The following is a 19,111-nucleotide window of genomic DNA, read 5'->3' on the forward strand; positions in this document are numbered from 1 at the left end:
CTTACCTTAGGCTTTATGGCACAGCTCCACCACAGGCTGGCATCTCTGAACGTCTGGAAAACACTATCCCGTCTCGACACACGGCAGAGGTCACAGTGAACTTTCCCCTTAACTCACTTTCCAGTTAACAAAAGCTGTTGATGCTGTTACTCACGTGGGGCAGGATGGCGTGCTGCCTTCACGGTCTGCACTGTTTGCGCGCTCCCGCTCAGGACAGTGTCAGATTTGAGTGTGTGTGACCGGAAATAATCACATCAATGTGTGCGTGGCAGCCACTGCAGAGTTTGTGAGACCAAGCGTCAAACTTTAATTTGTCATCCAGAGAACGGGATGTGAGTACAAGTAGCGTGTTTTAAAATTTTCTCATGATTCGGGCGGGGAGAATAGTTTTACAGAGCACTTGAAGCAGCACCGGTGGGATAAAGTGCGCAGCCGCAATGCTGTTTTTGCGTCTCGTCTGGTCACAGCGTGCAGCCAGCTGAGAGCTGCGGGAGAAGTTTCCTTCCAAGCGATTAAACAAAGGATTCGATATTTTAATAACAATTATTATTCAATCAGTCAATGAATAAACCAGACTTACCGTCTTTAGCATTTTTCACAAATATCAAATGAACGAATAGTGCTTCAAATAATAAAGAAAATGTATTTTCTGTATAATATTGGCTGCAACCTGATTGTACTTCTGTGATTAAGTAATTCTACGTTGCCTTTGAGAAAAACGTGAATCACCATTTAACATAATACCCAATAAACCTTGGGTTTGTGGGGATCTTGGCCCCCCAAGCAGTGGCCCCCTTTGCCTGGTGGGTAATCCAGTCCTGAGTATATGCAGAGCTTTGTGGAGAAAACACGCAAATAAAACATTTCTCATACTGTATACCCAAAGGAAACAGAAAAGGGTCTTAAATGTATGTACATTAACAAGAGGTTATGTGTACAAATTTCCATTCTAATTTTATTAGGTACACACACCTTAAACTTTACAATTATAGTGTTCATTTCTGGAATAGACAATACTTTCAAATCAGTGTCATGAATAGTTTTCATTTATTAGTTGACTACATACAAAGTGCAAGTCAGTATTTTCTGTGATCCCTCTGAGCCTTTGAGAAATAACAGAGGAGGTCCCACTGCAACGGTTCTCCTTGTACACCTGCACATGGGGCTCAGGACGCTGGCAAGCAGATTTGTTCCAACATCATGGAGAATCTCCCACAGTTTCTCTGTCTGAATCCCAGACTGAATCCATGTTGTTGAGGTAAGAGCTCTGTGGGGGCCACAGTGCTGTATATGTGTATGTATGCAAACTAGTCGGGGTGTAACAGTATGCTAAAGTCAAGGTTTGGTATGTACCTCAGTTTGGAAATCATGGTTTGGTACATTGTTGGTGCAGAAAAATGCAAAAACGAAAAGAAAAGAAAATGTGATCATGTTTCTCATTCATCCATCTTGTACTGCTTATTAATTTCCAGGTCACTGGGGGTTCTGGAGTCAATCCCAGCTCACTTTGGGTGAGGGACAGGTCAACAGTCCATCACACAGAAACAGACAACCACTCACACTCATACTGAGACCTACAGACAATTTAGAGTCAGCAGTTAACCCGAACATGATGTCTTTGGACAGTGGGAGGAATCCCACGCAGGCATGGGGAGAACATACAAACTCCACACAGAGAGGGCCCAGGCCAGGAACCGAACCCACAACTTTCTTATTGTGGGGCAACAGGACTAAACACTATGCCCCATTTTATATTGATGCGGCCTGACAACTCACCAACGGGTACCTCTGAGACTCACAGGCCAGCCATCTCGTTTTTCACTTATTGCCAAATTGAAAACATAGAACAGTGAAAATGTTAAACAAAACACAATTCCCTGGACAAATGATGGTTTTATTTAAATAAAAACATATTTGGGTCTAGGTAGGAAAATAAAAATAAGTAATAAAACAAAGATCAATTAAAGTGCGGCATGTACTGATCAATTAAAAAACTTCTTTGGCTTTACTATGCAAGTTGAATCTAAACAACTGTCTTCTGGTGCATTTTGAGCCATTAGTAAGACATTTGGTTCATTGTATCCTATGGGCTAGTATTGATCCAGTCTGTTAATAGATGTGACAAGCCTGTACTTTACTTGAGTATTTATTTTTCTGGCAACTTTTTACTTTTACTCCCTACATTTCTACCCAAAAATATGTACTTTCTATTCCTTAAATTGTAAAAACAGGCTTGTTACTTTTTTTTTTTTTTTTTAAACCTCCACAGATGACGACACGACATAAATGCATATGTAAAAGTCGTGACGAACTAGAGAGGGAAAGAGGGAGGTGGGGAAAACTTGTACTGTGCTAAAATATTATTAAATTCTGTCTGAATTTTAGAAATGCTAATATGTCTTTTTATTTTTGATAAGACAAATGTAATGAACAAAAAGATTTAAATTTCGTTACAGTCCTTTCTCAGACTTTCCAGGCTTTTTAAGCAAAATTATTCATCAATGTCTTACACTAATCTATTTGGTATTGGTACGTGAGTAGCTTTATTAAGTGATGCATTGACAAAACTACTTAAACAGCCTCATAAAGAATGTCTTATAAAAACAGTATATCATAAAGTTTACTTAATAAGACGTTTGAACTCTTGATGGAAGCACAGGAGAAAATGTATTGCTGCAGAATTTCAGATATTTTATGGCATATTGAAAACAGCTAATTGACCAAACTCCAGTGCACATAGTGGTTACAGGCATGACAATAGAATAATTGCACGAGTATAATTTCTCAGGAACAACAAATACAGCTTCTTTTTCTACTTTAAGCAAATACGAAATGTAAAATTCCTCTTAACCAGCAGAAAGTAAAGTAAAAGAAATTTAGTACATTCAAATCTAAGAACCATAGTGTGAAGGGAAAGTTGTCTTGATCAGGCTGATTAGACTGGGAGTTGTCTGCATTGTTTCCAGTTATTTTCTTCCTAGGAGCTGGTTTTGACTGCTCTGACAATCACTGAGCTCTCGGCGAATAGTGTGGGGTAGAACTCCACCATGAAGTTATTCTTCAGCCGGTGCAGGAATTGGACATACCTCACCCCTGGACCATAGTTGGAGAACACATGTGACACCTGCAGGCCAACAGAGAGACACACAGTGAACGACTCGAACACAAGTGAATGACTGCAGCTGTAAAGGAAGCAGGTCTCTCACCTTCTTCCAGGTGTGCGAGTACGTGCTGCAGTCCTCTTTGGGGGTGACTGTGTGCTCGGAGATCACTGTGCTTTTGTCTGCACCCAGTAACTTTACATGCAGCTGGTAGATGTATTCATGCAACTGACTCTCCTCATACCTGACAGTTTGCAGAGAAGATGTTCCAAGAATACAAAATTAAAGAGAGTTGATCAATTTTATCAGAGAATGTTCACTACTTGAGACATAAAGGTAAAAGAAACTGTCCTCCTTAGTTTCTCAGAGTCACAGTGAATTCTTCAGATGTCTTGCACAATGCTAACAGCCGAAACCTCAAATGGAACAATTTTATAGCACCATTAAACAGGTCCGTTTTCCCATAGACCTCAATACAATCTGACATCTTTTCATAACCAGTGAAGTCAGCCCCTGATGGTCATTTAGTAGAATGCAGGTTCATGGCTCCTAAATATTGGCTTCACTTTTCAGAACTAGAATCAGACTTTCTGATTTCTCATTAACACTGCACTTGAAGAAGACTATTCCTAAAATGAACTTTAAGAAAAAGGAAAAACATTTATTCTTCACAATTTTTACTTGGAAACATGAACAAAATCACAATTCAGTGATTAGAATAGTCAGTATTCTCTGTCTTTGTCTTGACTGGGAGTAAATGTTTCAGCTGTAACTTAAAGTAACGGTGGAGTGATGAAGTTGGGTCATCTCAGGAAAAATAGGCAGTATTAATGACTCACTCCACTTCTTTTCTCATACAGGCAAAGACCACTTTAACCTGCAGATTACAAACAGTTCAACAAAAATAAATGAAAATATGATCATTCACTTATTAATAATTCATTCTTATTGGGTTTAATTGGAACCTCTCTGGGTGAATCTGCTAATAAAAGCCTCACTAAAAATTGCATACATATACTGTACGAGTTTATAAGCGGAGTCAGCCTTCCAATCTCCACCCAAGCTAGAAACCATAAACAATCAGTGGAAACCGATATTTCATAGTGATTTCTTCCCACTGAAATGACTTTATATAAAGTCATAATTGTATCTACCCATGTAAGCTAGCTGCATTTCTTTACACCTACAAAAACTGAGTGTTTGTTGTCAAAATTTTGTTTAATTTTCTTTATCTGCCAGAGGGGATTTTCACCTTGCTAAACTAAAATAGCCACAATAGTCAAAGGCAAGTCTTTTCTTCCAACACTAATTTCTGTGCATTATATTTACGCACAAGCTATAAGTCACTTTCCCACCCATTACTCCATAATTTATGATGGATACCTATATGGCACACAATGAACAGACAACATATACTGTTGTGTACAAATGTATCACACACACACTGATAAGACCACAGTGATACGTAATCAGGTGGAGTCTTTTAAAAGGGTATAGTTGTGGGTGGTGGGTGTAGGGTGTTCATTAACCCACCAGTCTTGGATGGCTATTTCAGGCTGGAATTCATCTAGCAGCTCGTCCCACAGTCCCTCTGCTTTCAGATCCACAACCTGCTCCATGGAGAACCAGCTGAGAACAAGAGAGAAGACAAAGGTCACATTCAACCACATCCAACCCAGAGGAAAAGACAATTGCAAATTCATTTTGTCAAATCTATTTCACCTCTGCATAATTGAGACCAATTTAATATCAGTATAAAATCTTCCATATATTTCTTAATCTTCATTATATGTTCACTGGTAATGCCTATTATAAACTTAAGCATGATAAACACCTGAGCCTCAGTAAAACCCACCTGTAGCGCGGTAATTCACAGACCACGGCACCAGGTGGAATGCCGCTCGTATCATAGGGCAGGACTTCTACACTTGTTGTCCAGCCACTGAAGTCACCTACGAATGAATAGGTTAGCTTTACCAGACTGTCATTGTATCCTTCAAAGAGGTTGTGCTTTCAACTGTGTCATGATTTTTTTTACCGGGATTATGTAAAAATAAAAAATAAAAAACAACCCCAATTAGTTGTGGGTCATGGGGACCCATTGTATTGGTGTGTCAGCACCAATTCTTTGTTTTCATTGGTCATGCTGATAACCAGTATCTCTCACCATCAGGCTGGAAGCGTGGCGGTCCACGTGTTGGCACTTCAGGCAGCTCAGGCTCAGGTGGAGGGGTGTCCTTACTCAGTCCTGTGTCACATATGAGACATATAGGCAGTTGTAAAAGGCACCACACCCACAGAAGCTTCAGTAACCCTACAGTCAACATCACAAATCCCAGGAACGTATCTTCCTGAGACTGGGTGTGTCTGTGTGAACAGCACACAGTTTAAGTATCAGTCACAGTTCAAAATGTACTTATTATGGTCTACACACCTCTGAAGCCTCTACTATTACTACATCATCATCATCTTTATCTAATTTGTCACTCTATATTTCCAGAGTGTCAGAAATATTTTCTACAAAGCTTTAAAAGTCAAGACCTCCAACCACTTCCATTTAGCTGATATAATCCATTAATGACAGCCCGTGCAACTCTATTTCATAAAAAGGTTAATCAGTGTTTTTCTGTTGCAGACAGTGGGCTGATGGGCTCCTGCAGTGTAAACAACAGAACACTATGTTTGACTTCAACAGCTTCAATGAATGAAGAAAGTGAGACGTTACCTTCCTACAAACGAGGATGAGGCTTTTCCTCACCAGCTGTCATATTGGAGGTGTGTTCATGGGGTTTGGTTTTACAGTAGTAACAAAAGTGACCGCCCTGATGGAGACACTTCAAAATCAGCAAACAACTTTGTGGTTCCAAATGAATGAAAGCAAAAGTCAGAGAGCTCAGAAACTGACTCCACTCACACCAGCTGTGGTAATGTAGCCTAACATCTGCTGCAGATTTGGTGGAGTTTTACTGAACTGTGGCTGATTACTGCAAACTGATCAGCACTGACCAGGAAAACAACAACAGAGTTGTGTTACCATGAGGCGAAGGGTTCTTCAGTAAATTCTTCCCCAGCGGCTTCGCCTCGTAGACGGACTTCCAGTCCAGGCTGTCGGGCATTGGGGCGCCCTGCAGACTCCACTCGGTCTCACATCTGGTCTTCCACTGTGCAGCAGACATGGTTCTGGACTATCTGTAGTTTCACACTAACTTATTCAGGAAGTCCACAAAAATGTTTTATTGCCGCCCGAGTCCCGCCCCGGGATCTCAACACTCCTCAACTCTTAAAGACACAGATCAGCTCAGCGGAAAGATATGTCAGCTGACTGTCACACACATAAAATGTATAGATAAATAATAAAGAATTATTGCCTTTATTTATATGCATTCATGAATGTTATAGTATATTTTACACGTTACATTCTTCTTACAAGGTTATTAGACAAGTCACATAGCCAAATTGATCGATAAATTTTACTGTAAAATTGAGATTTCAGAGAAGAATAACACCATACAGCGATGGAAACCAGTCAATTTGTTTCCCTAACAGTTATTTAAAGGGAGCAGGTACTGTAAATGAAAAACCGTGAATATAATGGAACAGTCAATTGATACGTTATTCAGTTGTATTCATTTATTAGCTTTTCATTTTAAAATCACATCAGTTATTTTAAGCACAAATAATCATTCAAATACTTCATTTGAAGACCTCAGGCCCCAGAAACTACACACAACAGATAAATCACATATGTATCTGTCGGGTGTAGTGATATTTACTGTTATTTACTGTACGGATATTTACTGTTTGTGATATTTACTTAAGTTAAGATGTGGCAGCTCTCTATTTGCTCAGATCTTTTCTTTCTTGACAAAAACAGAGCAATATACGGTGACACTAATAACCTGACCTTTAGACTGTGTACATGTCTGTGGTTTTACTAGGCAAACTTGATTTTAAACTGATAGCCTCTGAAGTGCAGCAAACACCAAGTTTTATATCTTAAGAGGAATGTTGACAGTTATAAAGCCAATCACTGAGTTGTTTTTATTTTTTCTGCATGTAACGTGCATCAAAGGTGTCAGTCCACATGGAAATTCTCACAGTCTATTTACAAACTGAGCGCTGGAACCAGTTGTCAGGACTTTGTGCTGTAGAAATCAAGCAGTCATCCAAAAAACAACCACCTGGACCCACTATCCCTGATTTCTCTTCTTTCAAGACATAAAAATATAATGAAAAAATGTTGCACAATGATTTGTTATTGGGAATACACCATCACGTAAGCCAATACTATAGCCTAACATTTTAAAGTTAGCCTTTATTTATGAATGTATATAGTGTTAGAGACTCTGCATATTAGTCTGAACCACCCAATCGTATTTGACTAATTTCAGCACTGTCTTACTATTTTGATTTGGATTTACTGGTGAGTAATTGCAGGTCGAAGAGGGGGGGTGGCAGCAATATTTCAGTCAAGCCTATTAATCAACACTAGAACAAAATCTGGCTGCAGGTCTTTTGAAAGCCTCACTCTTAGTCTTTCCCCCTCAGACTGGAAAGGTGAAAAACCAGTTCTGTTAGCTACAGTTTACCGTCCACCTGGTCCGTACTCAGAATTCCTATCAGAGTTTTCTGAGTTTATATCAGAGTTAGTACTCAGTACAGATAAAATCATTATACTGGGAGATTTCAGTATACATGTAGATGTAGAAAGTAACAGCCTTCATGTGTTTCTTTCTTTACGAGAGTCAACTGGCTTTTCCCAGCATGTGAATGAACCCACTCACTTCTACAATCATATCCTTGATCTTGTTTTAACATATGGCATTGATATCGACAAGTTAACAATCTTTCCTCAAAACTCTCTTTTGACCGAACATTACCTCATTAAATTTGAGTTTACATTCAGCTATAGATGTTTATCTGAAGATGCTATGGCTAAATTTATCACATCTCTTGAGTTTTAGCTTCTCGTCATAGCGTCTCTGGATAATTCTTTTGACTTTTCTGCTAGAAATCTTGTGAGCAGCACCTGGTCATGGACAGTTTATGGTGAAATTATTCCAGATTATGGCCCCAACAGTGCTCATTGAAACATTCAGAAGTTTAGAAATTTTTCTGTAACAATGCCATCAGTATGTTTTGCAACAATAAGGTTACAACCGTCTTGAGAGAGTTCTTTGCTTTTTACCCATCAGGAGATGTTTCTTGTGTGACACCTTGGCAATGAGACACCTTTTTATAGGCCATCAGTTGGGACTGAACCAGCTTATATTAATTTGAACTGACACGGGGCGGGATTGCTTTCTGATTATTATAGTAATTATTTATATTACTTTTTGCACCTCCATTTCTTCTTGTGTTCAATACTTTTTCTCAGTGTAATTCCATTTATAGATATCTAAGGTTTGATTTCCTTGCATGGGTTGTTACCGACATTTGGTGAAAATTTCATGTCAGTAGCACCTTTAGAAATATATTTACCGAGAAAAATGGTGACATGTTCAATACTATACCCGCTGTATATTTTTCTCATGCAGGGTGACACAAACACTTTGGCTTAATATTCACAAATGGATCAAACAAAAACTCTTATTGTTTCCAGCTTCTAGAGATGACTTAACTTTTGGTATGATCTTACGAAACAAAAATTATGAACTCTGTAATGTAATCCTATGTCTAGCAAAATTCTTTATCCACAAGAATAGAGTATAGAAATCATCCCCCATATATATTGTCTTCATGAACAGAATGTTCATGAAATCTGTAAAACTTCTAAAAGATGTAAAAGCACAAAAATTAAATTATATATTAAAAAACTTCCCTGCTGAAATGTATAGCTAAAATTGATCTGAATACCCCCTTGTGAAATCAGTGATTATTTGTCTTGTTATATTGTTGTATTCAATCGTCTCAATGAATGTTGCCATATTTGTTTATTTTTGTATCTTTCAATAAACCATTTAAAAAACAAACAAACAAACAACAACAACCAAAAAAAAAAAAAACAATTAGTTGGCTAGAAGAGCTAACATCAAGTGTTAATTGCTGCAAGCATTAATTTCCTAACTCACTCTAAATTTAGTCTGGTTCTTATTTGTTCGTTATTGCTGTTAATACGTCTTTGTCGATTATTACTCTCAATGCTGGGGGGGTTAAGAAATATTCTAAAGATAAAAATTCGACTGGTGCCTCTCCAGCCATGCCACATTTTTCACCCCTGACCATTGTTTTTACAAAAAAAGTAGCAAAACAACAATCACTATTTCAAGTCAACTTACCATGAGAAATAAAGACAGAGGAAGCCTTTCATAGACTTACCCCTGAATCAGTTTGTTGCATCAACTCAGTCAGTAGCAGTCCAGGCCATCAAAAAGTCTTTTGGTGACTATCCTGTTGAACTCTGCAAACACCTACAACACACAGCAAAAAAGCGTGTTGACTAAATAGGGTTGTGGAAAAATACCTTCACAACTGTTAATAGTTTAATTGCCAAATACAACAGTAATTGGCAGATTGCCATTTGTTTTTATTATTTCAGTACTTCTTTGTCTCCTCATTAAAGAGCTGGCCACCGCTCCTTCAAGGTTTTCACTGGCAGTATAGCCTCCACAATCTCTCTTCTCTGCGTGGGGAAGGTCTAGTCCACCTTTGATGCAATGACACACTGGGATTTCGTTTTTTCATTTCTTTAAGCAGGCGTTTTCTCACACTCTCCAGCCTATCTTCATTCTGTCCCTCAGGATATGCGGTAAGTAACTGACCTCATGCCTTTTTGGTCTTTTGAGGCCCTTTGAAGCCATTTGTGGTCTACCTCTTTCCCAGCATTTATCACAACCTCTATACACCCTGCTCTTTTCAGTTTACAATGATAGTTTCCAATTTTGTATTTCAAGCTATACTTCCAGCCAGAACACCCATCTGATGAACCTGCTTCCCTCAAGCAGGGATGTTTGCTGAGTGCAAGTGCTACAGATTGGAGCCGCTCAACAGTTGGGTAGGTATCAAATTTGTAAATTGCTTCAGCAAGCTTTTCCAGAATACCATGCTTCATGTCTTTTGGTACATTCCAGTGCATTTTTTCTCGTAGATATGCTTCTCCAAGTCTAAATTCCACATCAACTGAGAAATTTGTAATGTCAAAAAACTCTAGCCAAGACTCTTGTTCCATTGATGAAGACAAGCTGTGTGTGTGCAGAATCCCACCAGCAGCGGAATGACCTTCGCAGTAGCTCTTGTAGCTGGCAGAGGGCATTATCGTAGTCAGGATCTTCATACATAACAGTGAAGTCATATTAAAGTTTGTATTTTTCCTTGATTTTGGTCTTAAACCGTTTATGGTTTTCCTTCTAGTGACACTCTCTGCATGTCCTGTTCCGTTATGATGTCTCTCAGCTTATAGCTTCCCATCGTCCTAGAAAAAGTGAATATAACTGTAGTGCATAGTCGACATACTGTCATTGAGCATAATATGTAATGCTTAAGTGTCACATATACATTTCCTTTCAATCGGTAGGAGGATAAGGGGAAAAAGGTCATTCAGCTCAGACAATTGGATGAGAGTGAGAGACCCTGCCCCACTAAGGCACAACTCATAAGCACGTAAATGTTCAACATACCATGCGATCAAAAGCCTGCAGACAAACAGGATTTCTGTGTTGATGGCAATGTGTGCTATTTTCTTGAACGCTGGGAGACCTGAGCAACTGCCAACTGAAATGATCATATCTGTGTTGTATTTAACACCATATACACAAGCAGAAGATGCAACCAGCACTGTGCTTTGTTTGGCATTTTGCTGATGAAGCAAACCCTGAACATTCTCAGGGAAAGATGCGACCAAAATTTACCTCACTTTATTAATTAATTAATTTATTAATTAATAATTAATTTCCAAAGGAGGCTTGAAGAATGTTGAGATGTCTAAATTGAAGGCTACCAACTTCTGGTGTCTTATGGCCAAGGTATGTGCCACATTCTTGAAATTACGAGTGTCATGCACAACTTTTTTGAAATATTTGTGCTTCTCCTCAAACGCATTGTCCACACATCTACTCGTGGACCAAAGATTTTTATCATTTGAGGGTAGAATGAAATTATGTTTTGGACTAAGTTTGTAGTTTGAAAAGATTTCCTGCAGGAACTCTCTATGTTCTGAGATTTTGCATTCCAGGAGTTTGTTTAACTCGTCTGTAAAGTATGATGACATTACCAACTCCAGGATATCTGGGGGTATTAGGGCATACTGCAGGTTAATGTTTTTTTCAAAATGTATATATAATCCTGTCTAAAAAATACCATTTGAAAAGTTAATGGAGGTTTCAACATTTTTTTCAAGAAATTAGAGCACAAATTTAGTCCAGAAACTGACAGTTTTGAGCTAAGCCTCTAAAAATGATTTTTTTTTTTTTTTTCAAATTATTATTATTTAACACCATCTCATATGACGTAGGCAGAGGGAGCTATGCGCTAGGCTCTGCCATTACTCAATGTGGGAGTAGGCAGTTAGCAGTTAGTGTGTTATCAGTAGTGTTGTGTTGCATTCATTTTTTATTATCATGACAAATTATTGCGTTGGTGGAGGTTGCACAAACCCCAGCCTGTCAGGACATCGAGCCCACAGATTTCACAACAGGAAAAAAAAAAACGGCGCTATTCTCCGTGCCTGGGTGCGTTTTGTGCAGCTGAAGAGACGGAACTTCACGGCTGCATAAGCTACGACAAATGACCTTTTAGACCGGAGGATTATCAACCAAGCGATCTAATGGAGCTCAACATGAGATGCCGAAGCAAGACCCAGGTGCAACTGACACTGGGTGCAAAGCCTTCTGTGCACACAGCCTCCTCAGCTCAGTTGTCCGAAGCAGGCACCGGTTGAGCCGCCGCCGCACAATAAAGTAATAAAGAGAACAAAAAATAAATAAATAAATAGATGAATTAATTATTTCTGCCCTAATACTTGTGTCTGCTGGCCTGGAGAGGTCCATGCTCCTGCCTGTAGTGCATGTAGGCTATCTGAAGCACGGAGAAGCATCAAATCCCGGGTGCCTGGGGGTGACATTCTCCACTAAGGCCCAGGTGGGACCTACCTCCCTGCAGCACATGCTCTCTTCGGCTGTGGTCATGGCCTCACATTTCCCACACAAGCACCTATCAAACAAAACGTGGATCACCAAAGTGTAACTCCCGTGGCAGTACAACAGCGCTATACCTCGTAGTGTTGACGGATATTACGAGTATGAGACACTTCATCAAGACCATTAATTGTGATTATTTCTAAATATCAATAATATAACAAATCTAATTATTTATAGATGACCATTAATAATTTTGCTATTGCCTGAATCTATGCAATATTATGACGTGAACACAATATTACATTAGTTAACACCACCTGCCCTGCTCTCCATCTCTCCCCTCTGACCTTTTAGTTTCTACATGCACTCTGGGGCGCATAAAAGGCTTGCAGTTATCGGCCTGCGGTCCATCATATGTGTAATGGTACACATTTAAAGTTTCCTCTGTGTAAGAACTTAGATTGGGATCCACTGTTTACCTACTGTTCAAGTTCACTGCTGTCCCCCTGCCTATTTCACTTCTGCTTTAGCTTTTTTGGATGTGGAAGTAAATTTTTCTCACAAAACGACTCCAGAAGCCCAATTAATGTATTTACCAATATATTTTGAAGAAAAGATAGTTTCTGTGTTATTTTTCTAAAAATGTATTCAATGGGGTCTCTAACCTGCAATATGCCCTTTAACTCAGTGTCTGACTCCTGGGTGAGAAACAAACCCAACAATAACAATCACAGTCTATGGCATCCCTGGAATTGTGGCAATTGCATATCATCTGGCTGCAACCAGACAGAATTTGCATCGTCGTAATGTCTCAGATCACCCCGCTTAGGACCCAGCACCAACCCAACCAAACCCAACCGCTCCAGGCCCCAGCGCCAACCAAACCGAACCACTCCAGGCCCCAGCGCCAACCAAACCGAACCACTCCAGGCCCCAGTACCAACCCAACCAAACCCAACCGCTCCAGGCCCCAGCACCAACCAACCAAACCCAACAGCTCCAGGCCCCAGCGCCAACCAAACCGAACCACTCCAGGCCCCACTACCAACCCAACCAAACCCAACAGCTCCAGGCCCCAGCGCCAACCAAACCGAACCACTCCAGGCCCCAGTACCAACCCAACCAAACCCAACAGCTCCAGGCCCCAGCACCAACCAAACCCAACCGCTCCAGGCCCCAGCACCAACCCAACCAAACCCAACAGCTCCAGGCCCCAGCGCCAACCAAACCGAACCACTCCAGGCCCCAGTACCAACCCAACCAAACCCAACAGCTCCAGGCCCCAGCGCCAACCAAACCCAACCGCTCCAGGCCCCAGCACCAACCCAACCAAACCCAACCGCTCCAGGCCCCAACACCAACCCAACCAAACCCAACCGCTCCAGGCCCCAGCACCAACCCAACCAAACCCAACCGCTCCAGGCCCCAGCACCAACCAACCAAACCCAACCGCTCCACGCCCCAGCACCAACCCAACCAAACCCAACCGCTCCAGGCCCCAACACCAACCTACACCAACCTACAAATACTGGGTTATTTTGCTAACCCATTCACTGGGTAGAATTGGGTTAATTTGACCTAATGTTCGATCAAATAAAATGACCCAACACAAAGGGTTGAAGTTTGGACCGGTGAGGACGATCGTCATGTTTTAACTCGGGCAGCACAGTTTGACCTGAGCTTTGGAGGATTTAATTAAGAAATTAAATAGGAAACGGTAAGAAAAACTTAACATATTACAACATTTTCTTTTGGTAGCTTAATGTGGTAGCCAGATAGTTGTATCTGACTGTCAGTACTTATTAACCATAGCATACAAAAAGTTCGCTCATTTACCGGCTCGAACCGTTTTTTTCCCCCGTATTTCTCGCACGCTAGCCAGTTATTATATCTGATATAGGTATTGAAGATACTTGTTTACTGTCTACGTGGTTGTGTTTAGCTGGTGTGTGTGTGTGTTGTGGTGATGATGTGCACTACAACCGACTTGAATTGTTTCCCCCATGATTTCGCTAGCTAATTTGCTCCCGGCATAGTTGTGTATGCGTCGGGGTCGCTTTTACTTTGAAAGTGCCACGTCAGTCGCCATAGTGACTGGTAGCCTGTCGGCGGTAAAACGACAGGAGCGGGTACCGAAGGAAGCAGTGTGAGTGGCTCATTTGGCGCCTATCTGAGAGTACATCATTGAGGAATCTTTGGTTTGCTATTTTGATTGTATTGCGTGATTTTGCAACGTTAGGACAAATACTATGCAGGCTTTTTATTTTTTATTAGTTCTGGTTTATTTGAGGATGAATGTGTGTAACAGCTACGAGGCTGTTGTGGCTGTGGGTAATTTCAGTAACGTTACAATTCCTTTAGCTCCTCTTATCCTCGCTAATACGTCTATGCGTGCTTAGTTGAATTCAAACGTGTCTACTCTGTTACTATATGCACTGCTGTTTTGGCTGCATGTAATCCCAGTCATGTAAGAAGCGTGTTGTTGTCGAGTTGCTAATTATTTCAACTTGGAATGATTCTGCCATTCTAACCTCTACTAGCCTGTGCAGCAATATAGTCTGTCTGTGGAGAATAGTGGGGCATGTTTACATTTGGGCGAGTTGCTCTGTGCAATTTTCGCTAACTATTTATTGTAGCATGTTGCAGTAACTTTTCACTTTTGTTAAGATACCACATGGTAGTCTTCCCTAAAGTAACCCAGACGACAGTCCGCTTGTTATTATTGCAGTAAAGGCAAGGATTCATGATTTATGGTATATTTACTGTGTCCACGGTTTTTTGTAATTCCATGTGCTGAAGTTTTTGTAACCTGACATTTATGTGAGAGTGGCACTAAAATGTTTGTTTGCTGCTTCATGAGTGGAACCTGGCAGAGTTAACTAACTTTTGAAGGTATGTAATCATATTTAAAACAAATCCATTAATGACAGTTTGATGAATGAATGAACTAATACTCTGAAAACTGTAAAACTAAATTTCTACACAGTTGTTTGATTTCATGTTGTGTTTTGCAGCTCAACAGATAGACAGACTCCTCCTTTCTGCTGGATGGAAACTGCTTGACCTCCCTCAGTCCTCTTATTGGGCCACAGCTGAAATTTCAGCATCACCTACAAAAGTTGAGGTATGCCTTGAGTCACAGTGTCAGAATGATATTTCCCTGGTATTTTGAAGTGAGTGACTTCCTCATTCAAGTCGCCATGAAGTCTGTTTAGTAAGTTTTCAAGATTCAAGTTAAATTATTCATGGTATACTGTTTGTCAGTCTTATTTTTGCAGTTTTGGCCACTATCAGATCTCAGTGTGTGTTGATCTAACGGACTGCTCCCAATATCTATCAGAATGAGGGGTTTCTGGTATGTTAAAGTAATTGACTGCTTAAGTCTGCTAGGTAATTTTCCAAAAATTAATTAAGGTATTCATGACACACTGTTAGATGTTCTAAAAAAAATTTAGGAGTACATACATAAATATAAAATGCAGTTTTATGAATTGTGCACTTGTTGGCCAGTTTTATACTTAACATGAGTGTTAAATGTCATCTTGACATTTCATGATCAATAAAGGAATGTTTGGAACAGTGTTCTATTTTTGTTGTTTCATCTTCTCGTAGTGATTTATATCAAATTAAAATTAATTAAAGATGAACTCAATTAAATGTAGCATTCTTCACAAAAATTTGTAAATACATTTTTTTTTTAAATCCTAGCAATAGCTGGTAGCCTGATAACCCAGAACTCCGGTTTTGTTTTTTTTTTTTTTTAACCCATTTCATGGTAGTTTTAACTCATCAACATTGGTAGTTTCTACCCACTGTTGAATAAAAACATTAACCTAGCGTGCTGGGTCAAATTTTCTACCTAACATGCTGGGTAGAAATAACCCAGCGTTGGCTCGCTCCCTTTTGCACCCAGCACTGGTTTAGCAATTTCACTCAATTTGGGTTACTTTCAAACCAGACGTTTTAAGAGTGTAGCTCTTCCAGGTTCCAGTCCAGCCCTTAGAGGATCTAGCACTAAGCCAGCCCTGCCTATTAGCACCACCTCATTCTTGCTTCGTCATGTCAGTTCTACCTGCCAATCAACTCCAGAGGACATTCGGCCACACCATAAAGCTGGTCCAAAAAACTGATTTGCAAATAGAAAAAACAAACAAAACAAAACAAGAAAAGCTGCTCTTCTCATTGACACACAGGTTAATAAGGTTCTTAAAATTGATATATTTCAAAAGCAAAGCTAGGGAGCCAGGTCTAAAGCACCAAATAAAAAGGTGGCAGGTATACATTTTCCAAAATTAATTAGAGTTCTTTGTTAATGTCCTGCAAAATCCAGTGTGATGTCTCACCCGACTCTTTTACAACATACCTCCTGATGGGAGAACATGTCACATTGGCAGACTCACTCTCTACTGAATTAAAATATGAAAATGAAATTAATACAAAATATATGCCGTAGGCATTGTTCTTTCATTTGGTATGCAGTTTTTCTCAATATCATGTAATACTCCCAATACGTACAGCACCAGTCAAAAGTTTGGACACGTGTCTTAACTTGACGTGAGAGCAGGGTAAACACTGGATGGGTTGCCAGTTCATCATAGGACCAATACACAGAGACAGACCAACAACCACTCACACACATACTTAGACCTACGGACAATTTAAAGTCACCAATTAACCTAAACATGATGTCTTTGGGCGGTGGGAGGAAACCAGACACAGGGAGAACATACAAACACTGCACAGAAAGACCCCAGGCCTGGGAACCAAACCCGTGACCCTCTTGTTGTGGTGGCAACAGCACTAACCACTATGCCGCCACCCTGCTCTGGCAGCATCATCATTCACAGCAAATACTTTACAAATGTCTCCACCTTGTGGCTTAAGAGTGTACCCAGTGGTGAACCCAGCCCCACAGAGAAAATACATTGTACACAAGCAGTCTAATGGATGGAAGAAAAGAACAAATGCACTACATTTTCCAGAACTGATGACCTCTGTATTTTTAGCATAAATGTTTGTTTTTTCAGTTTTGTATTCAGTTATACTTCAACCTACAGAGGCTTACACTTCTAGACAATACCAATACAGACACATCTCCAGGAGTATAAAGCTCCATTACACTTCCATAAAGTAAACACAAAATTGTGTAAATTAATACTTACTGAAATAAGAATCATTCTAGGGACAGTGGCACACCCAATGCAATTCACTGTGAAACACACAAAGCCAAGAATTTGTCTTTCAGATCGGGTCACTGGGTGTGCTCAGGTGTGAAAAACAAACATTGGCAGAGAAACACTGCAAAATTTGAGTTAAACTTTGATTTCATATATTGTTATTATTTTGTTTTTCAGTACAACCACAATTTTGTTATGTATTGCAAAGACTTGTAGTTGTGGGAGTGGTGCAAAGATTTATCACTTTTTGATCTTGTTTGTGAACCTGAATGACTGGTTATCCCTGAGGAGGAGGAGGCAAAATGTCTATGACAAACCTAAATCCTAAATCCAGTTCAGTTTGATACAATTGTTGGCCGGATATGACTATGACCTGGACAAATGTGAATATGCACAGATGTAATCCCTGAGTTTTTGATAGTTCAGTTGTGGTTACATTTGCTGGAAGTTAGAAGAGTGTACCTGTCTGCTATTCAGTCACAGGCCTGATCAACATCCATGGCTTGAATCTTTGATCATCCACAGTCATCTACGTCCCTTTGATTAGTGATCAAGCATAAGACACATAAGGCATACCAACATCTATGTAGTGTGTTGATAGAAAAAAAAATCTTATATCCATTGTCTGGGTTGCTGTACATTGTTTAAACACTGGGAGGCAGATGGATGTGGCACATCAGTAGTAGATATAGTTGTTTGCATTTCCTTATGTTGTGGAGGATGATTTATGGTTCAGCTGGTGTTGACATAACAAGCACAGAGCGCCAGGGGACTTATGGTTGGCACAGAGACAGAGAAGCATGTGCTACTTTATGGACAGGTGTCTCAAGAATTTAATGTGGTGACTTCTCAAACGCCAAGACTTGGGCACAGGGGCATCAGTTCATATTCATATAGTTCATGCAAGAGAACGTTTTTAATTGCTCAAATAATTTAAAGTGCAGTTCAGTGAAGCCATATTAAAGAGTGCTTTGAGATGTGAGTTTAAGAGCTCTCTAAAGCAGACATAGAGATGTGTTAGCTGTGAAATTTAGAAAATTGTGTGGTTGGACTTGGACAACACCTGTCATCTAACCTTATGCCCCTCTGCATTGTGGATTTACTGGCATGAATGTGACATACATGAGAGGTGAACTTTGGTCCCTGTGAAAATTTGGGAGTTAGTTCAGTCAGGCGGTAAAGAAATTATGCTCTTACAGGAGGGATGATACAAACATTAACTCTGCTCTGGGTGGATAAAGAAGAATCCCCTCTAATAACATTGGTATGTCAGTTTTAGCAGGGTTAATGCAGAGTGCCACTGATTTTACACTTAATTAATCTGACAGATGAGGGTTGATGCCACAAAACTAATAAGGTGTCCACTCTCAAAGTTTGGCATTTGTCAATCTGGAACATTTCTGGGCCAGAGTTCATAAGTGGAAGTTCCGCTGTTGGAGATCAATGTTTTTGAACTATGACTCATACAGAGGACAAAAAGCTAGGAGGTCTTGTTCTCTGCTGATTTAATTATGTCTGTCCTTTTAAATAGCCCAATTTTGTGTCATTGCAAAACTGCGTCACTTGTGTCAACCTTAAAGGTCAGGACAAGTTTCATACTTAACACAAAAAAGTATTCATAACAATAATAAACCCTTTCAAAGGGAAACTCATTCAAATCAAATCAAATCAGATTTATTTGTATAGCGCCAAATCATAACATCAAGGCACTTTACATATGGAGCAGGTCTAGACCAAACTCTCTCTCTCTCTCTCTCTC

The 19,111-nt window shown here is 39.9% G+C and overlaps 1 protein-coding gene across 1 annotated transcript; it reads right to left on the reverse strand.

Annotated features, from left to right (window-relative positions):
- Positions 1-2,201: 2,201 nt before the first annotated feature.
- On the reverse strand, positions 2,202-6,325 carry nccrp1 (P1, F-box associated domain containing). Its single transcript, XM_029519175.1, has 6 exons — positions 6,136-6,325; positions 5,269-5,349; positions 4,957-5,053; positions 4,635-4,730; positions 3,207-3,345; positions 2,202-3,124 (listed from the first exon to the last, which is right to left on the reverse strand). The coding sequence occupies exons 1-6, from the start codon at positions 6,275-6,277 to the stop codon at positions 2,978-2,980; spliced, it is 702 nt and encodes a 233-aa protein (XP_029375035.1). The 5' UTR covers positions 6,278-6,325; the 3' UTR covers positions 2,202-2,977.
- Positions 6,326-19,111: the final 12,786 nt, after the last annotated feature.

The sequence above is a fragment of the Echeneis naucrates genome, chromosome 14 (assembly GCF_900963305.1).
Source record: "Echeneis naucrates chromosome 14, fEcheNa1.1, whole genome shotgun sequence".
NCBI lineage: Eukaryota > Metazoa > Chordata > Actinopteri > Carangiformes > Echeneidae > Echeneis > Echeneis naucrates.

What these genes read in the sequence shown, in the direction of transcription:
- nccrp1 (XM_029519175.1), bottom strand. Translation starts at nt 6,277, where the DNA reads ATGTCTGCTGCACAGTGGAAGACCAGATGTGAGACCGAGTGGAGTCTG. An exon ending in GCCACGCTTCCAGCCTGATG is followed by an intron (nt 5,054 to 5,268) that starts GTGAGAGATACT and finishes ATTCATTCGTAG; the next exon opens with GTGACTTCAGTGGCTGGACA. An exon ending in GAAATAGCCATCCAAGACTG is followed by an intron (nt 3,346 to 4,634) that starts GTGGGTTAATGA and finishes GCAAACTGTCAG; the next exon opens with GTATGAGGAGAGTCAGTTGC.